Raw genomic sequence first — 19,555 nt, 5'->3', positions numbered from 1 at the left:
ACCTTCCAGGCAGAACCCCCCCCCCAGGCCCCACAGCCAGATGGGAGGGGTGTTTCTTACAATGGGGGGTGATGCCCACGTGGTGATGCCCACGCAGATTGGGGAGAAGGGGGGCGAAAGGGCATCCCATGAGGCTTTAGGAAGGGAGGCTTTGATTCTTTGGGGTGAGGGGGGGAAGCAAGGGAGGAGAGGGGTGGAGGGAGGACCCCTGCCCCTGGTCTACAGCGCGAGGGGTCCGCAATGGGGAAGAAGGGAAGGACGGCCCAGCTTTTGTCCATTTGTCGACACTTTACCCCCCCTCCCGCCCCCGAAAAGGCAGGAGGAAGGGGGGGGACCGGAGCGCGACTCCCACGTGCCTCTGGCCGGGAAGGGGAGCCCAGCCTCGCTCGACCCCCGCTGCAAAGGGGCTGCACACACACACACACACACACACACCCGCGCACACACAAACACACACACACGCACAAACACACGGGAGGGGGCGGTCTGCCAGAGCCGGGGGTCCCTCGGCTTGACCTTGCCTTGGGGCGCGCGCCCTCCCCCCCTCTGGCTGGCTGGCTGGCTGGCTCGCTCCCGAGCCGCGCACATCTGGAGCGCGCGCTGCCCCCTCCCTGCCTTTCTCTCCCTCCCTCCCTCCCTCCCGCGCCGGCGCCTCCGCGCGCCTCTGGCCAGATGTGCAGGCAGGAGCCGGCGGAAGGGTCTGGGGGGGGGAGGAGGTGCGAAGGCAGGCGGGGGGCTGGATCTACTTTCTGCCAACCAGCAGCCGGAGAGCCAGAGCGGGGCGGGGGCAGGGGGGGGGCCCTGGGGGAGCGAGGAGGAGGAGGAAGGCGAAGCGGGAGGAGGGAAAGCGGGGGAGAGCGCCGGGCTGCGACTCATTGTGCGAGCGGGAGGGAAAAGGAGCTGGTGGCGGCGGCGGGAGGAAGAGGAGGAGGAGGAGGAGGAGGAGGAAGAAGAGGAGGAGGAGGAGGAAGAAGAGGAGGAGGAGGAGGAGGAGGAGGAAGAAGAGGAGGAGGAGGAGGAAGAAGGGGGCAGCGCTCGCAAGTAGCCCTCACCCCCAACTTTTTTTTTTGGCACTTCAAGGGCCCCGCCCGCCTCGAAACGGGGTGGGGTGGGGGGGTCAAAACCCGGCTTACTCCCCTTGCAACTCGGAGTTGCAAGCCCCCCCCTTGCACAAGTTACTGCATCTCTTGGGAAAGAGGGGGGGGGCCGCGCAGGCTGATTTAGGGCTGCGGGGGAGGGTCGCTTAAGGAGACTTCCAGGGAGCTAAGGAAAGCCCCTTCCCCAGTTTTTTTAAGCTCTTTTTTTTCCCCAACCCCCTCTTCTGTTTGGCCAGGGGTCCTTCTTGCGACACCCCCCCTCTTCCCGCGGGGTTCCCCCTCCTCGATCTCCCCCAGGGGCTCATCGCCCCCTCCCCACCCACCCGGAGACTCCCCCCCCTCACGCTCCGCCTGCGCCCCGTCCGGGGAAGTTTACCGTAACTTTGCAAGGCGGCGGTGCGGGGTTTTTGGGGGGGGGGAACCCCAGGCGAGAAGAGAAGGGAAGCGGCGCTCGGAGAAGCCGAAGCGGGTGGCAAGCCGGGCCGGCCAAGCGGCCGGCCGGGGCTTCTGGGTCCGGGAGTCCTGCCAACTTCCTCCTCCGAGCGATGGTGCTTTGAATTGGGAGGTCGGGGCAGGGGCCGGTGGGAGTGGCGGGCGCCCAGCTCCGTCGTCCGCCCCCCCCACCCAGAGGCAGCCGGAGCGACATGCCTTCCGTCATGGAAAAATCGGGGATCCTCTCCAGGAGCCGGGCCAAGTCGGCCACCTATGGCCCCCACCCCAATTCCGAGGACGAGAGCAGCGAGGAGGAGCACTCGCACGGTGAGACGGAGGGGTAGAGGGGGTGGGGGGCTTGGGGAAGGGTCGTCGGAGGGAGGGAAGGCAACCAGGATCGGGCCCGGGGCCCAGCCGTCCCGACCCCCCCCCCCAAAAAAAAGTCTCCCGGGCGGGGAACGAAATGGGGGTGAAGGGAGCTCCTTAGAATCTGGCCGCCCTGCTCTCTTCTGTCCCTTTCGGGGTGATCGGCCTTCGACACGGGGGGGGACACGGAGGGGGGGCGAGAGAGCGGGGGACCCCCGTTTGCTGAGGAAGGGTCCCCTTTTTGGCCGGCTGGGAGCGTGCAGATGGCCCGCAACTTGCCAGCACAACAATAACAATAAGGCGGGGAGGGGGGCGAAGGGGATGGGCAGCGCGGGACTTGGGGAAAGGCAGATGGGCCCGGAGTTTTTAACGTGGGGGGTGGGTGGGTGGGAAGGAGGGGAGGCCGGAGGTCTGGGTCGCGGGGGTAGCCTTGGAGCAAGCAGCCCCCCACCTCCACCTGGCTATTTACACACACACACACACACACACACACACACACACACACACACACACACACACACACCGCCAGCGTCCCGCGGTTGGGGTTGCCACGGTGAGACAATGCACCGCCCCCCACCCGGGGTGCCCTTTGGCCGATCTCCTGGCCCCCATCCGCTCCGCCAGTTGGGCGAGGAGGAGGAGGAGGAGGAGGAGGAAGGAAGGATGCTTCGGGTCGCTGGCCACTTCATCCTCTCCTCCCCCCCCCCCCGCCAGCCAGCCTAAAATTGGGAAGTTCGCTTGGAGAGCACTCCGTTTGGTACACACACGCCCCCCCCGTCTCAGCTCGTGCTCCCCTTTAGGCATGGCGCGCGGGATGGGGGGGGGGTCTTCCTGCACCGGCTCCCCCCTCCCCCGGCTTTGTTTAGCCTCTCTAGGGATGGGATGTGGAAGGACCCTCCCCATGCCCGAGGAGGGGGGGAGGGCCTTTTCCTCCCGCAGCCAAGCTTCTTGGTTGGGGGGGGGGCTGCTTACAAGGCTACCGCTGGGGGGAGGGGGGGCAGGAAGCTCAGTGGTCAGAGAAAGACCCCCCCAACAGGCTCCCTTTGACTTGTTCCTTTTCAGCATGAATTCCTGGGTGGATCGAGCATCCCTCCCACGGCTGGTCTGCCCCCTTTGGGATCAAGCATCCCACCCCCCCCAGCCCCATTACTACTTCCGTGGTGGAGGGGCGGGGAAGCACAGCTCAAGCTGTTTCAAAGCCATCTGTCTCTGCCAAGTCATCTCCACGCCACCGAAATAGCCCCACCAGCAAGCACACGCGGTGCCCAAAGCCACCTTTGATTGTTTCCCCCCCCCCACGAAACGCCGGAGGTATTTGAGAGGAGGGGCACAGGTGCCAGGATGCCCCCCAGATCCCAGAAGTCACAAGGGAGCTCTACCTCTTTGGAAATTGAAAGGGCCCACTCCCCACCCCACCCCTCCTGGAAAAAGAGGCTGGTGGTGGACCTTACCCCAATTGGAATAGCAGGACTCCCAAGCTGCCCCCCCCCCCCCACAATGTGTTCCCGAGACCTTGTGCCAGGAAGCCTGGCTGCTCCTTGGCATGTCATTGGCTAAATGTTTCCAGATCTTGCTGCTGCTTAGCAGCTGTTTAAGGATATCAGAAGGGGGAGGGGGGAAGGAAGGAAGGAAGGAAGGAAAGAAAATGAAGAAAGGAAGGAAGGAAGGAAGGAAGGGGGAGAGAGTAATGAATGGGAGGGAAAGGGGAGGAAGGGAGGAAGGGAAGGAAGGAGTAACAAAGGGGAGGGAAAGGAAGGGAAGGAAGGAGAGAGGAAGGAAGGAGAAGACAGAGTAATGAAAGGGGAGGAAGAGGGAGGAAGGAGTAACAAAGGGAAGGAAGGAAGGAGAGGGACATGGAGGAATGAAGGGGAGGGGAAGGGGAGAGTAAAGGGAAGGAAGGCAGGAAGGGAAGAGGAAGGGAAGGAAGGAAGGAGTAACACAGGGGAGGGAAAGGGAAGGAAGGAAAAAGAGAGGAAGGAAGGAGAGGGAGACGAGTAATGAAGGGGAGGGGAAGGGAAGGAAGGACGGGGAGGGGGAGAGTAAAGGAGGGAAAGGGAAGGAAGGGAAGAAGGAAAGAGGAAGGGAAGGAAGGAAGGAGTAACACAGGGGAGGGAAAGGGAAGGAAGGAAAAAGAGGAAGGGAGGAGAGGGAGAGGGAGTAATGACAGGGAAGGGAAGGAAGAGGAAGGAAGGAAGTAACAAAGGGGAGGAAGGAAAAACAAAGGAATCAAGGGGGCAGCAGCTGGCGGGGGGGGGGAGAAGGCAGGGCTGGACAGAGCGACTCAAACTTTAATAATAATCAGCAGAAAAGGTGCCTTGGCCAGCTATTCTCCTGCTGGTTGTTTTCTTGAGGGGGGGGGTCCCAAGGGGCCTGGATTCTCCACTACCCAAAGCTCGGGCGCTTCAGGGATGATGTGCCTGGAATGCTAACTTGCAGCGGGCGAGGACCAGACAGGAGGGGGCTCCAACTCTCTGGCTTCACTTGGGAGAGGATCAGAGCCGTAGGGGGGGGGTTAGCCCCGGAGGGGGGGGTGCGTGTGTGTTTGGGGGGGGGGAAAAGAAGAGAGAGAAATCTCCCTTGGGCCCAAAAGTTGCCTCTGCTCAGCTCTGCCCTCCGTGCCAGGCCAAGGAAGGGGGGGGGGAAGAGAGAGACCTCAGGCCTCTTCTTCCTTCTGCCAAACACGCCTGCCACTTTCCGTGGGGTGGGGGGAGTGGGGGGGGGTGCTGACCCTGCGGTGGGGCCCGTTCAGGTGAAAGCAAGCACGCTGGGGGGGGGCAGCGGGGTGGGGCGTGTTGCGTGTTGCGTGCGCTGCCATTGTTTTAACCTATGGGCTAATCCAATTTCAGCCAAAGCTTTTTTTTTTTCCTTTTTTCCCCCAGGGGGGGCCTGAAGATGCTTGCAAAAAAAAAAAAGGGGGGGGGCAAAGCCCGGGAGGGGGGGATCTCTGGCTCCAGCCTGGCAAATCAGCACCCTTAAGAAGCCCCCCCACACCCCCCCCTCCAACTCCCCACCCCCGTTGCCCGTGTTAACTTGAGAAGCTGGTCCGACCCTTTGGCCTGGCTTGTTCCTTTGCAGATAGCATGATCCGCGTGGGAGCAGATTACCAGGCAGTCATTCCAGAGTGCAAACCAGGTAAATAAATAAATAAATAAAAAAAACAGGGGGAGGGGGGGGAAAGGGAGGGGGAGTGGAGGAACAACCCCCCCCCCCTTTCTCCCTTTGCCAGTCTGCAGGCAAATGGGTTGTTTTCTCCCTCTTTCTTTAAATAAAAATATAAAATATAAAAATATAAAATCCTTCTGGAAGAAGCCAGCCAGAAAGGGGATTGGGGGTGGGTGGGTGGGTGGGTGGGTGGGCTTGACCTCTCTAGCCTGCCCCCTTGTCCCCTTCCTGGCAATTTCTCCCACCTTCTTTCCTCTCCACTGCCCCCTCCCCAGTTTTAAAGCTCAAAAACAACCACAACAACAACCACAACAACGCCTGGCCTCCCCACCCTTTGCAGCCTTGCCCGCCCATTGAAGCCTTTGCTCTTAAGTTATGGGGCTGGGGGGTGGAGGTCAAGACCTTTCTTGCACGCTGGGCTGGCCAAGTGTGTGTGTGTGTGTGTGTGTGTTGGGAGGAGTGCCCATGGTTTAATTAAAAGAAAAGGAAAAAAAAGGCCGAAGAAGTAGGCCTGTTGGGCAATGGGGAATGAGGGAGGGGGGGGAAGAGGCTGTGCCTTCCTTGCCTCCCTGGCTTTTTCTTCATTCCCCCCTCCCCTCCCCTCCCCTCCCTTCCCCTCTCCCCCTCCTTTGTGGGGAGGGGGAGATGGGCCTGCTGGCCCCTCTGTGTGTCCTGATGGCTCCTGTCCTCTTTTGTCTTACGTAGAGAGCCTGGCTCGATACAGCAATAAAGAGTTGAAAGGGATGTTGGTTTGGTCGCCCAACCAGTGCGTGTCCGACGCCAAATGTGAGTGGAAGCCCTCCGTGGTGAAGAGAGCAGGAAGGCAGCATCAGAGGAATGGCCTTTGCCTTCCAGGACCCCCTCCCCAGCTGCCCCCCCCCCCGCTTATTCCCCCAAGCTATTTTGATCTTTGCATGCATTGAGTGATGTTCTCTCTCTCTCTCTCTCTTCTCTCTCTCTCTTCTCTCTCCTCCTCTTTCTCTCTTCTCTCTCTCTCCTCTCTTTTTTCTCTCTCTCTCTCTCTCTCTCTTCCCCGCCTACTTGAAGCCCACCCCACCTCCAGAAGCAACCTTGCGCTAGGTTTTCTAGTGTGTGTGTGTGTGTGGGGGGGGAAAGCATATATTCCAGGCTTTTAATCTGGCTGGTATAGGAAACTGGGGGTGGGGGGTGGCAGCCAGACACGGAGTCCTGCCTTTGCTGAAGCCGGGGTGGGGTGGGTGGTCCTCAGTGTTGGGGTTCGGTGGTCCCACGTGGGGTGTTTTTGAGGGGTACCCACAAAAAGCCAGGCCTCGGACTGGAACAAGGTGAAGGAGCTTTGCAGCATTGTTGTGAGATTTTCGGGTGCAAATGAAGGGTGTGTGTGTGTGCGCGCGTGCGGTGTCAAAAACAGGCAGTCCTTGACTTACAACCACTCGTTTAGTGACGGTTGGAAGTTACAACAGCACTGGGGGAAAAAGTGACCGCTTTTGCAGCACCCTCATCAAAATTCAGACGCTTGGCAACTGACGCGTATTTATGACGGTTGCAATGTCCCAGGTGTGTGTGTGTGGGTGTGGGGGGGTGTTGTCACGCGACTCCCTCTTGCAACCTTCTGACGATAGCGATAACACTTATTGGGTGGGTGGGGGGTTGGACTAGATGACCTACAAGGTCCCTTCCAACTCTTGTTATTCTGATTCTAATACACATACTTCTACGTTGCTTCAAACTGCTTTACTGCTCTCTCCTCAGCCAAGGGCTCTCCGAACTTGGCCCCTTTATGACTTGTGGACTTCAACTCCCAGAATTCCTCAGCCAGCCAGGAATTCTGGGAGTTGAAGTCCACAAGTCATAAAAGGGCCACATTTGAAGAGCCCTGCTCTAAGCAGTTTGCAGAATCAGCACATTGTCAGAAAATGTGGGTCGCTTTACAAGGACCCTGGGAAAAAGGTGACTTTTTCCCCCAGTGCCGCTGTAACTTCAAACGGTCACTAAACGAGCTGTTGTAAAGCGAGGATTCCCTGCCCCCTTTCCAGAGTCTGACATTTCTCTCTTTCTCCCCCTAGTGGACAAATACATCGCCATGGCCAAGGAGAAGCACGGCTACAACATTGAGCAGGTAAAAGGAGCAAAACAGCATTTAAAAGCCCAGCCAAACCTCCCGTCTCAATCTCGTCTTTTTCAGGGTCAGCTTTCCAACAGGGACTAGAAACTTATTTTTAAAGGGACTCTCACCTTTCCAGGTTTGGAGGAAGCAGGCTGCTACGTTCACAGTCTCAATCTCTTTTTCTTCCCCTCTCCTCCTCCAAAAAAACAACAACAACAGGCTTTGGGGATGCTCTTGTGGCACAAACACGATGTGGAGAAGTCGCTGGCCGATTTAGCCAATTTCACACCGTTCCCCGATGAATGGACGGTGGAAGACAAAGTCCTGTTCGAACAAGCCTTCAGCTTCCACGGAAAAAGCTTTGCTCGCATCCAGCAGATGGTACGTAAAGGCCCTCTTCTCCCTCTCCCCGGTTAGTTAGGGTGCTGCTGTGCGGGCACTGGATTTAAATCAGGTTAAAAGGTAAAGATAAAGGTTCCCCCGCACATGCGTGCTAGTCGTTTCCGACTCCAGGGGCCGGTGCTCATCTCCGTTTCAAAGCCGAAGAGCCAGCGCTTGTCCGAGGACGTCTCCGTGGTCATGTGGCCGGCATGACTAGACGCCAAAGGCGCACGGAACGCTGTTACCTTCCCACCGTAGCGGTCCCTATTTTTCTACTTGCATTTTTACGGGCTTTCGAACTGCTAGGTTAGCAGAAGCTGGGACGAGTAACAGGCGCTCACTCTGCTACGCGGCACTCGGGATTCGACCCGCCAAACTGCCGACCTTCTGATCGACAAGCTCAGCGTCCTAACCCACTGAGCCACTGCGTCCCTAATTTTACACACGTGTGTGTGTGAAATTACATGTAATTATGTAATTACATGTAATTATCAGGTTACTCTGCTTTTTTTTTTTTTTAAATCTGCCGGCACTATAACCAATGAAGTTGGTTGACATCTTCTTAAAGTCTTAAAAAAGAAGAGAGAAAAAATAGTGGCAAAAATGAATGAATGAATGAAGAATGAATGAGATGTTTAAAATTATAACTTGCCAGTAAAAAGCATGGTTAGCAGCAGCTGGCTGTAGACAATCTGTAATTGCACTCGCTGGCTGAGCCAGCCGGTTCTTTGCTGGTAAGCAAGAAAGAAAATATGATTTTGTCCTATTGAGAAGCAATGTCAGCATGCAAGCCCGGGTCAATAGTGGTGTCGCAATCCTGGGTTATACATTGTTGTATGCAACCCAGAAAGAAAGAGAGAGAGAGAGAGAGAGAGAGAGAGAGAGAGAGAGAGAGAGAGAGAGAGAGAGAGAGAGAGAGAGAGAGGAAGGAAGGAAGGAAGGAAGGAAGGAAGGAAGGAAGGAAGGAAGGAAGGAAGGAATTATGCGGAGGGAGGGAAAAGGAAGAAGGAAGGAAGGAGAAAAAAGGAAAAGAAAGAAAGAAAGTAAAAGAAAGGGAGGGAGGGAGGGAAAAGGAAGAACGAAGGAAGGAGAAAAAAGGGAAAGAAAGAAAAAGAGAAAGAAAGAGAAAAAGAAAGAAAGAAAGAAAGTAAAAGAAAAGGAGGGAGGGGAAAGGAAGAAGGAAGGAGAAAAAAGGGAAAGAAAGAAAAAGAGAAAGAAAGAAAGAGAAAAAGAAAGAGAAAAAGAAAGAAAGAAAGAAAGAAAAAGAAAGAAAGAAAGAAAGAAAGAAAGAAAGAAAGAAAGAAAGAAAGAGAAAGGGAGGGAGGGAGGGAAAAGGAAGAAGGAAGGAAGGAGAAAAAAGGGAAAGAAAGAAAGAAAAAGAGAAAGAAAGAAAAAGAGAAAGAAAGAGAAAAAGAAAGAAAAAGAAAAAGAAAGAAAAAGAAAGGGAGGGAGGGAGGGAAAAGGAAGAAGGAAGGAAGGAGAAAAAAGGGAAAGAAAGAAAGAGAAAGAGAAAGAAAGAAAGAGAAAAAGAAAGAAAAAGAAAGAAAGTAAAAGAAAGGGAGGGAGGGAGGGAAAAGGAAGAAGGAAGGAAGGAGAAAAAAGGGAAAGAAAGAAATTGAAAGAGAAAGAAAAAGAAAGGAAAAAGAAAAAAAGAAAAAGAAAGAAAGTAAAAGAAAGGGAGGGAGGGAGGGAAAAGGAAGAAGGAAGGAGAAAAAAGGGAAAGAAAAGAAAGAAAAAAGAGAAAGAAAAAGAAGGAAAAGAAAGGGAGGGAGGGAGGGGAAAGAAAGAAAGAAAGAAAGAAAGAAAGAAAGAAAGAAAGAAAGAAAGAAAGAAAGAAAGAAAGAAAGAAAGAAAGAAAAAGAGAAAGAAAGAAAGTCTTACAGAGCCGGGCTTCTGGCATCCTTGACTAGCCTCCGTTTCTAAGCAAGAGAGGTATTAGCTTTTCCAATTTCAATCTAGCCAAAAAAACCCACCTCCATCTTTTTGAATCAAGCTGGCTTTGCACACGGAAGGGAATAATCGCAGCTGTGGGGTCCTTGGTGCTCTGCGAACTCGACGGTTTTTTTTCCTTTTCTCGACGTTTCATGACCCAACGGTAACATCATGAGAGCTAAAAAGAGACTTGACTTTTAGCACCGATCATATTAAACCGGTTTGAGTAACGAAACGCCTGCAGGAGAACCACCCAGCTCGGAGAGCACCAAGGACGCCACAAGTCACATCAAGCTCCCCTTGAGCCAGTTTTGACCTCGGTGTAAAGTGTGCTGAGTCTTTCACCGGCCCAGTTTTAATGGTGTCGTGTGGGTGCAACAAGGCCGGCACAAAACTGTTGATCCAAGTCAGCCTTTATGCTGAGGGTTGATCCGTTTATACAAAAGCGTCGATGCTGGATTTCTTGACCGCCAACGTTTCTCTCTCTTTCTCCCTCCTCCCTCCCTCCAACTCAACATAGCTTCCTGACAAGTTAATCCCCAGCTTGGTGAAATATTACTACTCGTGGAAAAAGACGAGAAGTCGGACAAGTGTGATGGACCGGCAAGCCCGCAAGTTGCTGAGCCGGAAGGAGAAGGATGACAGGTGATCCAGTAAACAGATCCAGTCTGCCAGGAGGCAAAGGAAGGCGTTGGTTTTGGAGTGATGGAGACAACTTTGCAGCAGATTCTGCTACCACCGAAAAGGCCTCCTCAACATGTTTGAGGCCAAATGCAGCTCTTTGTCCATGTGTTTGTGTATGTGTACACACACACAGATGTAGAAATAAGAGGCAAACCACACAGATGGTTTTTGTGGGAAGTTGTTTCTGGGAACTGGGGAAGGCAGTAGGATAAACCACAGAGTGAATCAGGGGTCTTCCAACTTGGCCCTTTGATGACTTGTGGACTTCAACTCCCAGAATTCCTCAGCCAGGCTGAGGAATTCTGGGAGTTGAAGTCCACAAGTCATCAAAGGAAAGGGCCAAGTCGGAAGACCTCCGGAGTAGATGGAAACATCTAAAATCATTTGTAGGATAGGCAGGTCTGGGGTGGCTGGAGAAGACCTCACTCAAGTTGCTCTTTTTTTTTTACACACAGCAGTGATGAACTGGAAGAGGCCCGCCAGGTCAGCGAAGGGGAATTTGATGCCATGGATCCCAAGAAGGAGGTAAGGAATGAGAGCCGGAAGGGACCTTCGAGGTCATCCAGTCCAACCCCCCCCTGCTCAAGCAAGAAGGCCTATTTCATTTCGGACAAACGGTTGTCCACTCTCTTCTTGAAAACCCCCAGAAATACGGTACTTTGAAGCAGGATCGCTTTGAGGGTTTCTCCCCCCGCCCCAGATTTCATCCCTCGCCTTTCTCTCTTTCCCCACAGCCTAGTTATCCGAAGCCCCCCAGCAGCAAACCTGGGCCAATGAAAAAGGAGGTCCAACTGCCCCAGTATCGGCACCACCCTCTCCGCGTGCGCCGGCGCCCTCCGAAGGGCATGTACCTGAGCCAGGAAGGAATCACGGGCCTCTCCGCCAGTCCTGACATGGCTGTGCTCACCTTGCGCCATCTGGATTCTCAGCTGGTTTCGCTAAAACGCCAGGTAAAAAAATGTCTCATCCAAAATCTTTTATTAATTTTCTATTATTTATTTATTTATTTATTTATTTATTTATTTATTTATTTATTTATTTATTTATTTATCCACTTGAACCTGGTCCTGAATTTGAAAGGCCTTTTCGGCAGCCGGGGAGTGCTAAAGTCACGGCGGCAGAGCGTAAAAGCCGCGTTTCATCGTTGGCTTCCTTCCATTTGCTTAAGAAGTGGGGTTTGGAATGGGATCGAGAGTTGGACGGGATCCTTGGAGGCCTTCTAGTCCAACCCCCTGCTCAGGCAGGAGACCCTATACTATTCTGGACAAATGAATGTCCAGTCTCTTTTTGGAAACCTCCAGGGGATGGAGCGCCCAGAACTTCTGGTGGCAAGTTGTTCCACTGGTTAATTGTTCTGTCAGGGAATTAATTCCTCCTTAATTCTGTTACTCTTCCTTCACTCCAAAAGTGAAATTGGGAGAGTGAGCAAAAATTGCCCAGTACAGCTGGATGAAGTGGGGGCCTCTTGAGTAGAAGCACCCCTTCAAAGTTTCTGGCATCTCACCTTTCCTTAGGTCAGGGGTAGGCAACCTCGGCTCTTTGATGACTCATGGACTTCAACTCCCAGAATTCCTGACATAGCATAGCTGACTCAGGAATTCTGGGAGTTGAAGTCCATGAGTCATCAAAGAGCCGAGGTTGCCTACCCCTGCCTTAGGTTGCCTCTTGAGTGTAGCCCACCACACCTGGAGGTGTGCAAATGATCGACAACTGGAATTTAAGTTGCTCCTCCATATCTACAGCTGGTCTGTGGGAGATTCTGTTATTCTCTGGTGAAGATTCTGTTATTCTGATTCCATCCAGCATCTTGGTCTACACTTCTGCGAGGAAAGTTTAATCCAGTTTCTCTCCTTGATTTCAGTTTCCCATCCCTTGCTTCTTGTCCTGCCTTCAGGACAGTGGGAAAAGCTGCCAGTCAACATGTCTCACTTGACAATAATGACAATTAGCGATTTGCTTAGTAACTCGGATCCCGGAGGCTTTTAATGACAAATTTCCCAAGCTTTGTTGCCGGAAGTTGAGGACTTCTCTTTAATTTTCAGGTCTATAGTTCGGTTACCAGTTCCCCTTTTGTCTCCTCCTCCATCCTTTTAAGCTCGTGGGGTGCTGCTGCTGAGCCCTTTTTTGCCTCCCCCCCCAAACTTGGAAACCCCGTACTGAGACTCCCCATCCTTTCCCTGCTAGGTGCAGAGCATCAAACAGATCAACAGCAGCATGAAGCAGGTGCTAGGCGAAGGGATACACAAACTGCGCCCCCCCGAGGTGAGTGCTCACCTGTGCGCCCCCGCTTGGACCCCAGGAAGGGAAGAACAGGGCAAGGACGAGAGGAGGGAGACCCACCTTTGTGCTCCCCAAAATAGGAGGAGGGGGGACAGGCGAAATGTTAGCTTAATTTATTTAAGAGAACCATTTTGGTCTTGCCTGGTTAAGGCTCCAGGCTGGAAACTAGGAGAAGGTGAGTTCTAGTCCCGCCTTAGGTGTGAAATCCGGTTGGGTGACTTTGGCCCAATCACCAGGAGACAGTGAGTTCTAGTCCTGCCTTAGCCATGTAAGATGGCTGGGTGACTTAGGGCCAATCACCAGGAGACGGTGAGTTCTAGTCCTGCCTTAGCCATGCAAGCTGTCTGGGTGACTTTGGCCCAATCACCAGGAGACAGTGAGTTCTAGTCCTGCCTTAGCCATGTAAGATGGCTGGGTGACTTAGGGCCAATCACCAGGAGACGGTGAGTTCTAGTCCTGCCTTAGCCATGCAAGCTGTCTGGGTGACTTTGGCCCAATCACCAGGAGACAGTGAGTTCTAGTCCTGCCTTAGCCATGTAAGATGGCTGGGTGACTTAGGGCCAATCACCAGGAGACGGTGAGTTCTAGTCCTGCCTTAGCCATGCAAGCTGTCTGGGTGACTTTGGCCCAATCACCAGGAGGTGGTGAGTTCTAGTCCCGCCTTAGCCATGCAAGCTGTCTGGGTGACTTTGGCCCAATCTCTCTCTCTCTCAACCCAACCCACTTTGCAAGGTTGTTGTGGGGAAACGTAGGAAGGGGGAGTATTAGACCCGTTCACCATCTTCAGTTACTTATAAAAATAATAAAAGCTTGGTTACAGAGAAGAAAAAAACATTGAGAGCCTACAGAAACTCCATTCGTTCGCTACCGTTTGTGTAACTGAATCCGTGCCAACTGTCGGAGAGAGGAGCAGGCGTTGAAGGATTTCGGGGAGGGGGGGGCAGCCCTGGTTTCAGGGCTCCAAAGTGCTTGGTGGGGGGGGGGGAGAGCAAAGAGGGTCAAAAAGGGGTGGCCTTAAGATTCAACTCCAACCTGTAATTTTGTAGACTAACATCAAGTTTAATTCCCGCTGGACCACTGATGAGCAGCTGCTGGCGGTGCAGGGTGAGTTTCCCGACTGTGCTCGGGAGAAGAGCGGGGAGAGGGGTTTTTTTTTTACCATGCCACCATGTGGAACGGGTGGGGGGACCCCCCCACCCCCAGTAGGAGAAACAAGCACCACTTATTTTCTCCCCGGGGGGGGGGGGCGGCACCAGGGCGCCTTTGTCCCGGGTTTCAAAGTGCGGACGCTGCCCCTTTTCGACACCAGAGACGGGAAGCCACGCTCTGCTGGCCGGGGTGTTGGTGGTGGTGCCCCCGTGGTGCCAGGCAGGGCGCCCCGTTTCCAACCGTGGCTTTTCCCTCCCCTGCGCGCTCCTGAGGCAGCCATCCGGAAATACGGCAAGGACTTCCAGGCCATCGCCGAGGTGATCAGTAACAAGACGGTGGCGCAGGTGAAGACCTTCTTCGTCAGCTACCGCCGGCGCTTCAACCTGGAGGAGGTGCTGCAGGAGTGGGAGGCCGAACAGGAGGGCCTGGCGGCTCCGGCACCCCCCCAAGGCAGCTCGCCCCCCCAGGAGCAGAAGAGCGGCAGCGATGAAGAGGACGAGGTGAGGCGTCGGGGTGCCGGGTGCGATTTGGGGGGGAAGGGGAGGGGGAGACGGCACGGTGCTGATTTTTCTCCCCTTTGTTCCTTGCAGGTCCAGATCACGGCTGTATCGCGCTCGGCGCAGCCGCCCCCCGCCCAGCCGGCACAGCCTCCCCCCGCGCTTCCCCCACTGCCCGCCTCCCCCCGTCCTCCCCCCGTGGCGCTCTCCCAGCCTCCCCCCTTGCTGAGGCCCACCCTGCCCACGGCACCCATGCTGCACCGCCAGCCGCCCCCCCTGCAGCAAGGGCGCTTCCTCCAGCCCAGGCTTTCCGTCAGCCAGCTGCCGCCCCCGCTCATCCGGCCGGTGGGGTCCCGGCAGGCCCTGCCGCGGGGGGGCCAGCACCCCCCATCGCTGCTCAGTGGGACGGGAGACCCTCCCTCTCTGCCCTCCTTGGGGTCCCTTTGAAGGGGGGAACCCCCTCTGCCCCGGCCTCAGTTAGGTGGGGTTCGGCTGGGAACGGTACCAGCCCGTCAAGCGCCAGCCCAGCGGTGTGGGTCGGAGGCAGCGGGGAGGGGAAAAAAGGGGGGTGGGCAGGAAGAATGGGGGGGGGGGATTTTGCCTTCCCGCTCCTGCCCTCCCCTCCATCTTCCCGATGGCTCAGATGGCTCAAGTAGCGTTTGGAAAGCTGACAGCCTTTGATGATGGGGGGGTGGGGGGGGTGTGAGATGCTGGAATTGGGGCGGGTTTTTTTTTTTTGGTGGGTTGATGAGAAAATAGTAGAGAAAAGATGTAGCTTGGAATAGGACTGGACTTTCGAGTACGTTTTCCACTGCTCGGGTGAAAACAAGGGGGACCAGGATGATGAATTTGAGGGGGGAGGGAGAAAGACGGTGGCGGTGGGGGGGGGTGTCTGTCCAAATTTGGGGAGGGGGGGGAAGAGGCTGACCGCTCCAGAAGTCCCTATTCCGAAGAACCGAGGATTTCCACAAGGACGAGGAAGAGGAGGTTTGAAGACGCATCTGCTGTGTACTTACTCATCGTTCTCCTCCTTGAAGCAGTGCGCGTGGACATCCGAGGCCAGCTGTGGGTCACCTTAAGGGGAAGAACAGGACCATTTACATTTCTCCCCCTCCCCATTTTCTGAGGACCTCCCCCCCCCTTTTGCCGGCAGCTCAGCCTTTGGCGTCTTTTTAGAGTTCGTGCAGCATTTTCAATAAAGATATTTTGGTACAAGCTTCGGGATGGTGCTTGAATGGAAGAGGGACCAAGGGACGCTCTATGTGTAGTTTAACGAAGAGAAGGACCAGGGGAGACATGACAGCAGTGTTCCAATATCTCAGGGGCTGCCCCAAAGAAGAGGGAGTCAAGCTCTTCTCCAAAGCACCGCAGGAGAAGCAACGGATGGAAACTAACCCAGGAGAGAAGCAACCTGGAACTAAGGAGAAATTTCCTGACAGTGAGAACAATTAACCAGTGGAACAACCTGCCTCCAGAAGCTGTGAATGCTCCAACACTGGAAGTTTTTAAGAAGAGACTGGGCAGCCATTTGTCTGAAATGATATAGGATTTCCTGCCTGAGCAGGGGGTTGGACTAGATGACCTCCAAGATCCCTTCCAACTTATTATTATTAAATACAGACCTCCACCCAACCCCATCCCTGCTTGGGACATTTTCCAAGGAAGAGCCCCCCCCCCACCTACACACACCCCCGCCCGCCCCCATCATTTTGGAAAAACAGGCTTGGAGCACATGCTTTTTATTTCTTTGGCTTTAATAAGAAACCAGCCAGTCTCCCAGAGATGCCACAGGTTTAACTCGGGTTTTGCCGGAGCAGAAAGGAGTGGTGGCTCCCCCCCCACATGAAAGGCTACTGGTCCCAAGTCCTGGGGGGGGGGGGGAAAGGGCGTGGGGAGGGGTGGGTGCCCAGCTTCCGTCCCTTATGTCTGGAATGGGAGCAAACGTGGAGCCAAAAACAGGAATCCGACGCTAAGTAGATGCTTTCTGGAAAGTTTTAATCTAGAACCTGTAAAACTACATCAAACGGCAGCTTCCTTAAGAGAGAGAGAGAGAGAGGGGGGGGGGGAAGGAGGGGAGGTGACCCCCCCCTCCCCAAAAGGACATGATTTTCTTTCTTTTTTAAAAAAGGCAATGTTGTGATGAGAAATTAAACAAAAAAAAAATTATAACCACTCACAAAAAACCGAGGTATCAGTACAGTTATATACAAACCAGGCGTGTACGTGTGTGTCTGTGTGTGTGTGTCAGAGAAGGGGAAGGGACTGCACAGCCCCCTCCCCAGGACCAAAAATACATTCTCAAGAGGGGGGCGGCAATGTGACAACGAAAGATACCCAGAGAGCGAGGCCGAAGAACGGAAGGCAAGGGACTGCAACCGGGCGTCTTTTTTTTTTGCTCTTGTGCTTTGGAAAGGGAAATAAAGATGGGGGGGAGGGGGGAGAAAACAGGAGCCACGGGTCCCCCCCTCCCCACCCACACCCTTTTTTTCAGCAGAAACCGACCCGAGCTCTCCAGAAAGCCAGGGGCAGCGTACCTGTGACCGGGCAGGGGGGGGTTGGTTTAAAAAGAAGCGGGCCCACCCCCAATTCTTCCAACCCATCCTGAACGTCCAAAAGGCTTTTGTTGAGGATCAGCGGAGAAGAGCGGGGAGGGGGTGTGAAAACCCCTTGGCTGTACCCCCCACCAGAAAGGCCTGTTTCGCAGCCAGCCTCTGCGCCCCCCCCCCAAAAAAAATATTTGGGCCCACGGAAATAACCTGCTGGGTTATAAGAGGAGACTAAAAAAACCCAGAGTGGGGTTGTGCAGCATTCAAGATCGGGAAACAGACTCCTTTAGACCGGGGTGTGTGTGTGTGTGTCTGTCTGACCAGCCCGGAGAGTGGGCCTCTTAATCTCTTAATGCCATGTCTGTATAAAAGGGGGGGGGGAAACCAAAGGAGTGATGGTTTTCAGGTTGCTGGGCGACCTCAACAGCCCCCCAACTCTGCCTCCCTGCAGCTCCCCAATTAGCAAGGAAGAAGGTTGCATGGGGAGAGCAAAAAAAAAAAAAAACCTTGGAAGAACTGGGGCTCTTTGTTTGGGGTGTGTGTGTGTGTGTGTGTATGTGTGAGGGGGGGGTCATCCGCAAGGACCAGGCAGAGGGGTCACCTCAGAGGCAGCCCCTCGGCAGGAGCGCAGAAGAGGCACTTGGCTTCTATCATCAATGGCCAGCGAGACCCACGGCTCTCCTTCCCCCCCCCCAGGAAAGGGCCAGCTGCTGCCCCTCCCCCACACAGCCTCCTGCCAGCTGTGGTCTCCTCCGCTGACCCAGGGTCCGCTTCCCCCCACCCCTTGTGGGAATGGACACCCCGCTCCTGGCTCCCTGCTTTTCTGTTGCAGTTTGGTAAAACGGCAAACCCTGTCTCATTTACAAGGAAGGGAGGGGAAAAAAAAAAGAGGGGGGGGGGAGGAAGGAAAAAAAAAAAAGAGAAGAAGAAAAAGTACCACGGTCGCCACGGAGACCAAAAGGGATGCTTCCTCATCCGACAGCCCTTGGTACCCTCCCGTTACTGTTGCCACGGAGACCAGCTAGGTGGCTGCCAACCACAATCCCAGGCACCCGGTCTCCATGGAGATCCATCAGCGGGGGGGGGGGGAGGGAGGGGGAAGAGATGAAGAGGCGGCGGGGATACCCCCCCTCCCCCCCCTCCATGCCCTGCCCACCCACCCCGCCCGCCTGCATGGCCCGGCACCCGGGCCCCTCCCAAAGTGAAGTTGCGGCTCTCTTCCTCCTGAACACCCACCCCCCCCTCTCCGTTGCGTGTGCAGGACAGGCGCCCCCCCCCCTCTCCCGGGGTGGCCGTTAAAGCTTGAGTTCGTTGGCGATTTTGGAGGCAATGTTCTTGAAGGCCATGGAAGTGCCCGATATCCGCTTGAAGCGGACGCCGTTGAGCGAGAGGCGGGGCAGTTTGCAAACTTCCATCTCCCACTGCACGAAGGCCTCGTGGCCGGGCGCCCCGTGCATGCACAGGAGCATGTATTTCTCCTGCAATTCGCACTGGCAACTGTTCGCATCCAGCACCTTCCGGATCTCCTTCATCATCTCATTGGGATCCATGGAGCTGGTGGTCTTCATGCTCCAGGTGAAGCGCAGCGACCGCGGCTTGGCCTCCCGGTTCTCGTCCCGGTCTTTCTCCCCGCTGCCGCCCATCATGTGAGGCCTGCCGGGGGGGGGAGGGGGAGGAGAAAGGGAAAGGGTGAGGAGGGAGGAGGCGGGCCCACCCCTCCCCCCCCAACCCTCCGGCTGGCACCCGCTGTGCTGCTCAGCCTGATCCTGATCCGTGACCCAGAAGAGCTGGAGGGTGGGGAAGGATGGAAAGAGAAAGAGATGGAGGAGGAGGAGGAGGAACTGTGGGGTTCTTGGTACTGTCTGAGGCTGGTTGTTTTCTTGCAGACATTTCATGACCCAACTAGGCAACGTCATCAGTGCTAGAAGGGAGTGGGGTTTGCGGGGAGGAGGAGGAGGAGGAACTGTGGGGTCCTTGGTGCTCTCTGACCTGGACTGTTTTCTTGCAGACATCTCATTACCCAACTAGGTAACATCATCAGTGCTAGAAGGGAGTAGGGTTTGCGGGGAGGAGGAGGAGGAGGAGGAGGAGGAGGAACTGTGGGGTCCTTGGTGCTCTCCGAGCTGGGTTGTTTTCTTGCAGACGTTTCATGACCCAACTAGGTAACATCATCAGTGCTAGAAGGGAGTAGGGTTTGCGGGGAGGAGGAGGAGGAGGAGGAGGAGGAGGAGGAGGACAGTGGGATCCTTGGTGCTCTCCGAGCTGGGTTGTTTTCTTGCAGACGTTTCATGACCCAACTAGGTAACATCATCAGTGCTAGAAGGGAGTGGGGTTTGCGAAGAGGAGGAGGAAGAGGAAGAGAAAGATAGAGGTCAGGGAAACGAAGAAGATGGAGGTAGGTGCCAAGGAGCAGCCTGGCCCTGCTGGAGAAACAGACCGAGGGGACGGCGGGTGGGAAGCCCCTCCCTGCCCTGGCTGAGTCTCACCTGAGCGTCTCCACGCGGTCTTTGTTTTCGGGCTCATGCAGGTTCCTCAAAAAACAGAGCAGGAGACAAGCCATCAGCACCCTCCAGGTAGCCCTTCCTGCCCCCCCCCCCCGGGTTTTTTTGTTTTCTTTCCCCCCCAAGCCATGGGGAGGGGGGCACTGGAAGGTGGAAGAGGGGAGGGCTAAGGGGTGGCGGGGCCCCAGGCAGAGCAGGCAACCCCCTCTGGGTTCTTGTTCGGCATGCTGGGATCAGCCAAGGGGGAAGCTACGCAATCAGCCTGGGGTTCTTCGTTTGGCTGGGCGCAAGCACCGTTTCTCTAATCCCTCCCCGAGAACAGAAGCCACGGACAAGCAAGGAAGGAAGAGGAGGAGATGGAGCTACGTGGAGCAGGGGAACAGGCTGAGCCGCGGAAGGAGGGCACTCCTAGGTCTGCCACGAACCCCACTGGGTGGGCTTT

The 19,555-nt window shown here is 55.2% G+C and overlaps 2 protein-coding genes across 13 annotated transcripts in view; one reads left to right on the top strand and one right to left on the bottom strand.

Moving 5' to 3' along the window:
* Positions 1-1,741: 1,741 nt before the first annotated feature.
* Positions 1,742-14,513, top strand: RCOR2 (REST corepressor 2; the record flags this gene model as incomplete). The annotated part of the gene is made up of 12 exons (XM_081340263.1): positions 1,742-1,856; positions 4,971-5,027; positions 5,763-5,843; positions 7,103-7,155; positions 7,363-7,524; positions 9,977-10,101; positions 10,596-10,665; positions 10,875-11,090; positions 12,325-12,402; positions 13,467-13,524; positions 13,846-14,069; positions 14,160-14,513. The coding sequence occupies 12 exons, from the start codon at positions 1,742-1,744 to the stop codon at positions 14,511-14,513; spliced, it is 1,593 nt and encodes a 530-aa protein (XP_081196389.1).
* A 1,531-nt stretch (positions 14,514-16,044) lies between these two features.
* The window catches only part of MARK2 (microtubule affinity regulating kinase 2), a 98,371-nt gene continuing 94,860 nt past the window's right edge, over positions 16,045-19,555 (bottom strand). For 10 of the 12 annotated variants that reach the window (XM_081340434.1, XM_081340440.1, XM_081340435.1 and 7 more), the window contains 2 exons: positions 19,099-19,143; positions 16,045-18,265 (listed from right to left, as the gene is read on the bottom strand). In XM_081340434.1, coding sequence (XP_081196560.1) covers positions 17,908-18,265; positions 19,099-19,143 — 403 coding nt within the window. In that variant the 3' untranslated portion in view covers positions 16,045-17,907. The remainder of the gene's footprint in view (positions 18,266-19,098; positions 19,144-19,555) is intronic. The other 2 variants (XM_081340441.1, XM_081340437.1) reach the window with 1 other exon arrangement.

Source organism: Vipera berus, assembly GCF_964194415.1.
Source record: "Vipera berus genome assembly, chromosome: 16".
NCBI classification, from domain to species: Eukaryota; Metazoa; Chordata; class Lepidosauria; order Squamata; family Viperidae; genus Vipera; species Vipera berus.
This window is presented reverse-complemented; position numbering and strand designations above follow the sequence as displayed.